General features: G+C 37.0%; 2 protein-coding genes across 2 annotated transcripts; one reads left to right on the top strand and one right to left on the bottom strand.

Annotated features, from left to right (window-relative positions):
• Nucleotides 1-1,469: 1,469 nt before the first annotated feature.
• On the bottom strand, nt 1,470-5,083 carry h2az2a (H2A.Z variant histone 2a). The gene is made up of 5 exons (XM_079419483.1): nt 4,876-5,083; nt 3,478-3,555; nt 3,224-3,337; nt 1,828-1,957; nt 1,470-1,731 (listed from the first exon to the last, which is right to left on the bottom strand). The coding sequence occupies exons 1-5, from the start codon at nt 4,876-4,878 to the stop codon at nt 1,670-1,672; spliced, it is 387 nt and encodes a 128-aa protein (XP_079275609.1). The 5' UTR covers nt 4,879-5,083; the 3' UTR covers nt 1,470-1,669.
• A 1,483-nt stretch (nt 5,084-6,566) lies between these two features.
• LOC306871495 (transcriptional regulator protein Pur-beta-like) lies at nt 6,567-9,437 on the top strand. The gene has a single exon (XM_079419482.1). The coding sequence runs from the start codon at nt 6,959-6,961 to the stop codon at nt 7,997-7,999; it is 1,041 nt and encodes a 346-aa protein (XP_079275608.1). The 5' UTR covers nt 6,567-6,958; the 3' UTR covers nt 8,000-9,437.
• The last annotated feature ends 1,519 nt before the right edge of the window (nt 9,438-10,956 follow it).

Below are 10,956 nucleotides of genomic sequence, written 5' to 3' on the forward strand. Positions count from 1 at the left end.
ACACACACAGACAGAGACAGACAGACAGACACACAGACACACACACACACACACACACACACACACGACTGGAGTCTGACTCTATGTAAACATACTCAAGGTTTTACAGAAAGTCCAGATGAACCAACTTGGAGGATTTACTGTTAAATGTATTTGAGTGAAAAATGCTTTAAACAAGATAACAAAAGTGCATATAACAGCACTGTATATTCAGACTTATCTGGCAACATATAAACCTGTGAAGTGCACACGAGTGGCTTTTATCAAAATGTCTTTTTTAATGCTTAAGCTTTTTTTTTTTGTTTTGTTTTTTTGGAATCCCACAAGAATATCCTCCCACACGGAAACAGGATACTTAACATCTTTGAGAAAAAAAAGGAATGAGCCTATAAATGAAATCCGACTCGAATGTGTGGTCTTTAGCGCCACCTAATGTCCACACTTAGTAAAGACATTTTATACCCATTACAAAACAGAATATGAAAACAATAAAAGGAAAAGAGCTGTCTTATATTGGCCTAAACCGCGATCCGTATTAATGCGTGGAAGTCTTTTTAATAAAATTATCAAATGTATCAATAAAATCACCACATAGAAAATCATGCAAAATTACTTAAAAGCATCCCTAACGATTTGCATCGTGAAAAGCACTACACAAATAAACTTGAATTGAATCTGTTACTAATCACCACATCCAATTAAAAACACGCCAACCATGAATTTTTAAATATTATACAAATTTGTTGAAAAAGGTGTGCACTTAATTGCATTAAATTAGCACTTTATATAGAACTGTGAAATTACATATAAAACCACGTCAAAAAGTACGAACGTCTATTTAACAAATTTGAACTATAGCACTTTTTTTATTTAATTGTAAATAACATGAAACCAATTGTCTAAAAACATTCATTTCACACTTAAGTATATTAAAGTATTATTAGGCTAGGCTCTAAACACCAGATTTAAAAATATATATATATATATATATATATATATATATATATATATATGTACATTAAAGCTTATATGCTAAAGTGTACTTTTTCACAATAAAAGTACTCAATACAAAACGTTTATATTATTTATATACACATACCATAATAAAAAGTTATTACTTTAAATGCATTCAACTAAACGCAGATCACACAAACTCGTTTCCCAAAAGCATAGTAAGCCTAAATTGATCATAACTCCACTGGTTTGAATGGGTTTACGATGTACTTAAGCTTACGATGCTTTTGGGAAACACAACCCTGGTTAACATTAAAACATGAAAGACAGAGGCAGACAAAGGAAAATAAGATCAAACAACAATATTTGTTTCATATAAAATGTTTTTATCATTTCCATTTTTCAGTATAAAACAGCTCCATAGCTCTGGCCAATTCAACAAGCAATTCCACAGTCACAGCAGGAAAGATCAGACACTTCCTGTTCGTCTCGCTCTAAAACACCTGACATTTGGGTTGAAGGGGGCGGGGCTTATTTGCCATTCTAGTTTTGGCGATTGAACATTAACGCAAAACTCTAACAAATCACTTGTGGTTAGCTAGTATATCATTAATATTAACTTAAAAAGAAAGAACACATGAATGAATGAATGAACACAAGCCGATCTGGTCACATCCCAAACAAGTCCTTGAGTCCACAGCGACCCCAGCGGGAACTACACCGTCTTCTGCTGGCCCTTCTTACCGATCAGGGACTTGTGGATGTGAGGAATCACACCTGCGAGAAGACAGCAAACACACAAGCGCTTCACATCCTCATCCGTCAACACGGCAGTGTTTGCAACGAGCACAAAGAAATTAAACTCCGACATACCTCCACCAGCGATGGTGGCCTTGATGAGAGAGTCCAACTCCTCGTCTCCACGGATGGCCAGCTGTAGATGGCGAGGAGTGATGCGCTTCACCTTCAGATCTTTTGAAGCGTTTCCTGCCAACTCCAAAACCTACAGTCAAAGCAAAAATTATTCAGACACCCGACATAATTCTGATATTTTTAGTGGGTGCAGGATACTATAGTTCATATGTGACCCTGGACCACATAACCAGTCATAAGGGTCTTTTGGTTTTGTTTTTTAATTAAGGAAACGGAATAAATAATCTTTCCATTGATGTATCGGACAATATTTGGCTGAGATACGACTATTTGAAAATCTGGAATCTGAGGGTGCAAAAAAAACCTAAATATTGAAAGTTGTAAAAAAGTTCTTAGCCATGCATATTACTAATTAAAAATGAAGTTGATATATTTACAAAATATCTTCATGGAACATGAGCTTTACTTAAAACTTGTTAACTGTCACCTGTCCCCTCTGTGGGACGCCTAAATTTACAATTAAATCCTAATCTAATCATGACAAACTATATACCGTATATATCGAAAGGTCTAAGACTCCTAAATTGATATTTTACCACTTTTTTTGTTAAATTATGTAGGAAAATGTATAGATTAATTTATGACGAGTGCACCTGAAAAATCTACATCATAACAGGAGTTCTGACCTTAGTCACAGACAATCTTCTTAGTTGCCTTTTTCCCAATCACACTTTACAAATCATAAGAAATTATATATCACCTGAAAACTTAATCTCAAAATTCATCCTTTGAAACCCATTTTAAAATCAGACATTGCATTACCATGGAAATGGTGCATAAAAATCATGTTACAAAATGTTTCGCTCATGAATTATAAAAATAAGAGAAATGTATAATTGTGATCCATACAATGTATTGTTGGCTATTGCTACAAATATACCTGTGTTACTCATGACTGCTTTTGTGCTCCAGGGACACATTTACGTAAGTGAGGATAGCAAAATAAAGAGAACTGTGACATATCCAAAAATTCTTCATACCAATAAAATTTGGGACAAATAATTATTCAGACTGGAGCATATTTTGCTTAAGTGTTTTTTTCTTTAACTGCACCACAGACTGAACAAAATTAAGCATCGCTTGACCTAAATTAGTATTATCTAATTGTGTACTTAAATTTAACAGCTAAATAATTTTGGGTGGATTGTAATCCATTACATTCCTTTGAATCAAAGTTATCTGACATTATCAAGATGAATTTGTTCCGACACAGTGCGTTACCATTTTCTAAACTACAGTGAATAAACTGTGATATAATGTGAGAAATGAATACATTTCGGTTTGAGTGTATAGTACAAGAATGAAAGAATCGGCACTAATGAGCTGAAAGTCTTACTTCAGCTGTGAGATACTCAAGGATGGCTGCGCTGTAGACTGCTGCTGTCGCTCCCACACGACCATGGCTTGTAGTGCGGGTCTTCAAGTGCCTGTGGATACGGCCCACTGGAAACTACAAATTTCAGATATGCATTCCCTTAGAAAACAGCACCTGACATCGTTTAGTAGACTTTGCAACCTAAAAAAAAATCTGACTAAAGGATATTTAATCAAATGGACAAACCTATGCAACTCATGAAAACAGACGCTCACCTGAAGTCCGGCCCTTTGTGAGCGAGACACTGCTTTTGCCTTGGCCTTGCCACTGTCTTTACCTGCCTTTCCTCCTGCCTACAAAACAACACAGACTCTGATCCAATGCACGTTCAAGCATTTCAGTGCACAGAGCAATTAATTAGCATGATATTATGAGCAGACAATTATGGTCATTTGTATTTGCATCAGCATATTAGCGGTGCAAAGACTTTTAAAGTGCACTGAAAAATATAGTATATAAATATAATTCACAATTAAGCATTGCATAAAAAAAACACAAATATGCAACTGCAAAAAACTAATATTTGTGTAGAATATATGCCACAATTTCCCATAGGCAAAAAAATGTGCAGCAATATAATTATGTAATATAATGCACAAATAATGTATAGCATTTTACAAATATATGCAACAATATAACTGGCATATACGAATTAAATTATATATATACACTCATAGAATATATGTAACATTTTTATTAAATTACATAATGTAATGTTTAATTCAGTACGTAATTTAATGTATGTAATAATATAATTACAAAACATATGGCATTTTATTTTTAGGTAAAAAGATATGTAATTTCGGGAAATGTAATATTGCAAACCATTACGTCAGAATATTTACAGTAAAATACTTTTTGTAACTGTGTTAAGCAGCAAGCGTGTCAACTATTGAGCAAATCATCAATATATTTATTATTAGAGCATTACTCGTATGCAAATAATCACGGGTATATTTAAGCTTTACAACAACAACAACAACAACAACACAGGCTGAGAGAAAATACTCCACTTCTCTTGGCAATCTTTGCCGCCAGGAGGGTCTGATTAAAACATCATTAGAATAGGATCCTGCTCTTCCTTCAAATTAATTAAAGTTTACCTAAAAACTTCATCAATGCCTCCTTCTTCACTGAATGCCATCGAGTCGATGAACAATTATCTCCCGCTTAATTTACCACATACTTCATCCCTGTTTCTGACATTAACCTGCACATACTACAAGAACAACACTCTTCTGAGGACTCTGTGGTTTGAGAAGAACTGTGGAGTAGATGAAGCTGATATAAACTGATCCGATAGAGTTTAGCTTAGCTTTCCTGCTCCGAGAAATCTCACAAAACTGCGACGTATATCAACAAAACCCTTCAAATAAACACGACAGGTGGCTAATCGTTTAAATTAGGACAGCATACGTCGAGATTAAATAAATAGCAACAACACAAAGGCTATTAGCATCACGAGCTAGCAGCGCTAACGTAAATCCAAGCAGAGCTAGCCCGAAGCTAGCGCACAATCTCTAGAAAGACGACAAATGCGCACTAAAACAAAAGGAAAGGCACTTCCAGTTATAGAAAACAAATTTACGATCTAATACTGAAGAATTACATACCATTTCAGAGAAGTATTACTTTGAATGGGATCCGGGGAGGTCTGTGTAAATCTATTTCGGAGGAACAATAAACCCGTTCAGAAGAGACCGCTTGAGGCAAACCGAGCGCTGGAATCAGCCAATCAGAACGCCTGTTCTTGATTCGAATTTCAGGAAGGCCAATGAGATTTCAGCATGTGTCCGCTTCTACCATCCCCCATCGATGAATGATGTTAGTACGGATAACACAGGGGGCGGGGCTTGGCTCAAATTTGACAGAAAACATTTAACCTCTATTTAAAAGTCATTAATGACCTGACAAAAATGACAAGAAGTCACGATTTTATGTAAATGACTTAAGAGTGAGCTGAATAATAAATATAATTATTATATAAAAAGTATTATATTGATATAATTCTAAATACAAATTATATCAAACTTTTTTCTAATCTCACTCTTGTAATTATGTCACACCAGGCGAAATCAACATTGTTGGTTAATAATAATAAATTGCTGATTATTTTATAATAGATATAATAGAGGGAGTTTTATAATATAAACGTTTTGTGTTGAGTACTTTTATTGTGAAAAGTACACTTTAGCATATAAGTATTAATGTACATATATATATTTAAATCTCGTGTTTAGAGATCTAAAACTTTTTATGTAAAGAACACACGTCATGAGAAAACATAAACGCAATTGTAGATTTTCTATGCATAAAAACAGTTATACAATGAGTAAAAAAGCAAAAAATGCATAAAGCATGAACAAACAGTAAATAACAAATAATTATCTTCATACTGCCATTGCACTAATAGATCAGAACAAATTATTAAATATGAAAAATATTAACTTTTCGTTAGGTTGGTAGCATATCGTTTTCTAAACCTGAAGGCAAACATTTTTGTATTTATATAGCTTTTTCACAATTATCTTTTCGGTCTCTGAAGACTTTTTAATTTAGTTTTTCTATTGTTTTGCTTATTTATATATAGGTATGTGTATTATATTCACATCTTTTTTTATTATCTGTGTGTCCTGGAAGCTATTTAAATAGCTTCAGATGTTTTCCTATTTCCCATTTTCAGGGTTAAAAGCATTTTTAATGTCTACAGATGCCTTCACTGATTTATTAAAAATGTGTGTAGCCTCATGGCCATCATAAGTCCTGCTCATGGCCATCAGTAAGACAGTCATCTGAACTGTAGCTGCGTGTTTTAACCTGCTGGAACTGAACTGAATCATTAAACTAACATTAAAGCAACTCCTGCTGAATAATCTCACTGCGGTTTCCAGTAGAGCTGCTTAGTCTCTAAACTGAACTAGTTCCATCATTCAATAATGACACTATAGTCTGCATTCGAGCAGAATTAGGCTTTGAAGTTTGCTGATTATGTCACTTCTCTGTTTATTACTGTGAAAGATCTCTACTGTATAAAGCAATATAAAAAATAAAGGAGACTTGAATAATGCAAATGTTTTCCAATGCTCTACAACATCCAGAATGCAAAATCTTGTGTCTTCACTATTCACAGAAAAATAGTTCACTCCTGTATAATTATCATATTAATTTCTAAATTCTTCTACTCACCCTCAGGACATTCAAGATGCACATACTTGACCTGTACATACATAGTTGTCTATATTATATATTGTGTTTTTGCTGCTTTGTACATTGCCTATTTGTATATTATTATTTTATTATCTGTGTCCTGTCCTGTTGCTGTCTCTCTGTTGTACTGTGGAGCTTCTGTCACTACAACACGTTCCTTGTATGTGTAAACATACCTGACAATAAAGCTCATTCTGATTCTGATAAATCTAAATTTAGAAAAAAAAATAGCCCCTAATGACTGGTTTTGTACCTCCAGGGTCACATATTTAAATGGCTAGAAAGCGGTAAAAACAGTAGTAGGTGTGTCGTTGGAAAGACTAAGTGAAGTGTTATCTGTAATAAAGTGCGTGTGTTAGTACGTTATCGACACCAATGTACTGTAATAACAATAGGGCGGGATTCACACTTTGACAGGCCAAAGAGAACGAGGATTTTGTGTTCATTTGCATGATTGACGGGTTACGATCCAATAGGAGAAGCGAATAAATGATTGACACGTCAAACGACCAATCACAAGCTGTTCCTAAGGCGGTGACGTTCCAGAGCTACTGCCCATTCATAGGACGCTCTCGAGTCAGAAGGCGGGATCTGATGAAATACGGGTGGGGGAAAGTATCTGAGCTCTGGGTGATGGTGAAGATGGCGGATGGGGACAGCGGGAGTGAGCGCGGCGGCGGAGGAAGCGGGTTCCAAGCGTTCCAGAGGGACCAGGAGACACAAGAGCTGGCGTCCAAACGCCTCGACATCCAAAACAAGCGCTTCTATCTGGACGTCAAGCAGAACTCGAAGGGCAGGTTCATCAAGATCGCCGAGGTCGGCGCTGGGGGCTCCAAAAGCCGCCTGACGCTTTCCATGTCGGTCGCGGCGGAGTTCCGGGATTATCTCGGGGATTTCATCGAACACTACGCCCAACTCGGGCCCAGCACTCCGGAGCAGATCGCGCAGTCCTCCGGAGGCGAGGACGGCGGGCCTAGACGGGCCTTGAAGAGCGAGTATCTCGTGAGGGAAAACCGCAAATACTACCTCGATCTGAAGGAGAACCAGCGCGGGAGATTCCTGCGGATCCGGCAGACCGTTAACCGCGGAGGATTCGGTGTTCCCGGCGGCGGCGGAGGGATTCAATCCGGCCAAACTATCGCTCTTCCCGCTCAGGGTCTCATCGAGTTCCGCGACGCGCTGGCGAAGCTGGTCGACGACTACGGCGGCGATGACGAGGAGCTGGCCTGCGGCGGAGGAGGCGGCGGCGGTTACTCGGAGTTACCGGAGGGGACCTCAATAACGGTGGACTCCAAGCGGTTCTTCTTTGACGTGGGCTCCAACAAGTACGGCGTGTTTCTGCGTGTGAGCGAGGTGAAGCCCAGCTACAGAAACTCTATCACGATCCCCTTCAAAGCGTGGAGCAAGTTCGGCGGAGCCTTCTGTCGCTACGCGGAGGAGATGAAGGAGATCCAGGAGCGGCATAGAGATAAAACGTTCGAGCGGAGAACCGAAGAGGAGTCAGAGGGCGACGATTTAGAGGACGACTGACCGGCGGAGGAGTCCCGTCGCTGGGCAACCGCTCAGAGCGAGAGCCGCGATCTGGAGGAGGATGCATGAAACGATCAACGGCGAATAAAAAGATGTTTGACTGAGAAACACTGTCGTGTATATGTAAGAGAATCCTGTTTAAAGCCGTATAGACGGTGTTTGGCTAGATAAATGGATGTTTCTGCTGGCTGCTCTCTGTAGGTCTTGTCATTTTGAAAGTTTTCCCCTTTATAAAGAAAGAAACGAGCACCCTTTCACACAGAGACTGAGTTCACACGCAGGGATGTGATAGTGTTAGTGTGTCCAGAACAACTGATGAGTATCTCTACTATAGCTGTTGTTGTGTTCTACCCCTGCGATGGAGAGCAAACCAGCATCATCTGAGCGACTTGGTGTGCATCTCATAGTTAGCTCATTCAGTGTGTGTGTGTGAGAGTGTGTGTGTGTGTGTGTGTGTGTGAGAGTGTGTGTGAGATTGAGTGTGTGTGAGAGTGTGTGTGTGTGTGTGTGAGAGAGAGAGAGAGTGTGTGTGTGAGAGAGAGAGAGAGTGTGTGTGTGTGTGTGTGTATATAAGTCTCAGATCAAACAGCGTCAAAATGTCAGGTTGTGTGGACACACAATACAGTTCAAGCAACAATGTACAAACCGTTAAAATGGTGCTATAAAGTGTCACGCCGGCTGGTGGCTTTTATTTAGTTCTCCTCCTGTTTCTTGTCAGGATCGAGCTAATTCTTCAGCATCTGTGCTGCTGATGCCACTACATGTACTGGGTTTGACCTTGATGGGTGAATTAGTCGTTTCAGAGCTTTGGTGACTGGAAAGGAAATCAAATGTAGAACAACACCCAGCTGAGTTTAAATAGATTTATTTTTAAATAACAGTATACAGAAATATATATATAGAAATATGTTTATATATAGATCTATAGAATCAATTATAAATGCTTTCTGAACAGGCTATTTAACAAATAAAAGTCGGATGCAATTGTATAGGGAAATATTTCTTACAGCTTGTCCATTCATTTCCTACGGTCTCCGAAGAGCAACATTGTGAAACTAGACTTCTCAGTTTAGCTTGTATTGCTTTTTTCATCAATCCCAATGACATCACTCTCTTCTTTATTTCTCTGCGTTCTCTTCCTCTGCATATTAAGTTGTCTGCTCCTCTTTTTGTTTGTCGTGGGTGTTGGATATTTTTAATTTGATCGGTGAAAAAGGAGTTTTGATTTCCAGGCCTTCTGTAACCACGAGAATTAGCCATACACGCCACCCAGGAGCCACAGGGGTTTTTACTGACTTCAATATCCATGAGTTTTGACCTCATTCTTGTCTGTACTGTGTTATGTGATAAAGGCAGCTGTTCAGTCGAGTGTGTTCTGCTGTAATTCTCCACAAACTTCCTTTGAACAATAAACAGAATTTCTTTGCTGACAACCTGAGTTTGTTTTACTCTCACAATTCTTGACGGCTGAATGTTGTGATTCTTCTACATAAAAGCATCACCAAACAGATTTGCAGAAATGCTGTTTTCAAGCAGCGTTTCCAGTTTACTCCACTGAAATGCAACTGCTGTCACTAGATCATCCTCATCCTGGCTTCTGCAAACTCCCAAAACAATCACATTTATATTTGAACAAATGTCTTTTATAATGTTATGAACTGCAGCATCTCTTATATCTCTCATACATACAAAAAAATGACCTTCTAGTTTATTTGTTACATATAAACACTAGTGCTGCATCCAAAATAAGTTTTTGCTTATATGCATGTGAACTATGTTTATGTTTAAATACACACACATTCAGTATATATTTAGAAAATATTTAATATATAAACATAACATTTTTCTTAAATGTATACATGCATGTGTTTATATATATATATACACAGTACACTCATATATTATGTAAACAAAAACTATTTTGGATGCGATTAATCGTTTGATAGCACTAATAAAAAGCACTTTTTTGGTTTTGATTGCTTCTATTGTCTTCATTTGGATAAAAGCGTCTGCTAAAGGACTAAATATAATGTAATTTTGTTTTAGTGTCATTGAAATACTGTTATAGTTATTAATCATATTTTGAATGATATTTTGTTTTCATTTCAGTTTTAGTGTTAATTATTTTGTGTTTTTGTCATTTTTCCTTTTTTTTAATGTCTCAGCTTAATTTTATTTTAGTTTTAGTTATTTTATTAAATCAAGATAAACTAAATGAGAATGTGAAATTCTGCCTTGGCAGGTAGCTGTAATATATATATATATATATATATATAGTATTTTTATATTTTATTTTAGTGAAGTTTTATTTTATTTCAAGTAACAAAAATATATATTTTTTGGTTTTATTTAACTATAATAACATTGCTTGCATATGGCTGAATTACAGTAGTCTTGCTATTTCATTATAGTTTGTAGTGAAGGTGCCCTAGAAAGTCAAAATGCATCTGAATTGATGCATACTGAGGGCACTGCTCCTTCACAGAGCATCTTATCTGTGAAACCTAATTATATATAACTAATTAGTGTAGCTGGCTGTAAGGGAAGCACCACTAATACTGTTTCTCATCAGGATTTGAGCAATTAAACATCAAATCATGTGTTTGTTGAGGAGACTTAGCTGATGGCAATTAAAACAGGCAACTTGTTTACTTAAAGGGACAGTTCACCCAAAAAATAAAAATACTGGCATCATTTACTCTCCCTCATGTCATTCCAAACCTGACTTTCTTGCTTCTGTGGAACATAAAAAGAATGTATTTTGAAGAAAGCCGAACAGTTTAATTTCTCATTGACTTACACTGTATTTTCATGGAAGTCAGTAGGTAATGAAACAGAAGAAAACCAGAGTGCAAGTGGATTTCAAGGCCTGTTGGAATCAAATTAAATCTTGTGACACTGTCAGGTTGTGCAAGATGAGGAATAATATGTACTTTGGAATTTGTAATCCGTTTTTC

This window comes from Barbus barbus, assembly GCF_936440315.1.
Source record: "Barbus barbus genome assembly, chromosome: 6".
In the NCBI taxonomy this organism is placed as follows: domain Eukaryota; kingdom Metazoa; phylum Chordata; class Actinopteri; order Cypriniformes; family Cyprinidae; genus Barbus; species Barbus barbus.

What these genes read in the sequence shown, in the direction of transcription:
- LOC306871495 (XM_079419482.1), top strand. Translation starts at nt 6,959, where the DNA reads ATGATTGACACGTCAAACGACCAATCACAAGCTGTTCCTAAGGCGGTG.
- h2az2a (XM_079419483.1), bottom strand. An exon ending in TTGAGTATCTCACAGCTGAA is followed by an intron (nt 1,958 to 3,223) that starts GTAAGACTTTCA and finishes CTTTGACTGTAG; the next exon opens with GTTTTGGAGTTGGCAGGAAA. An exon ending in GGCCACCATCGCTGGTGGAG is followed by an intron (nt 1,732 to 1,827) that starts GTATGTCGGAGT and finishes GTCTTCTCGCAG; the next exon opens with GTGTGATTCCTCACATCCAC.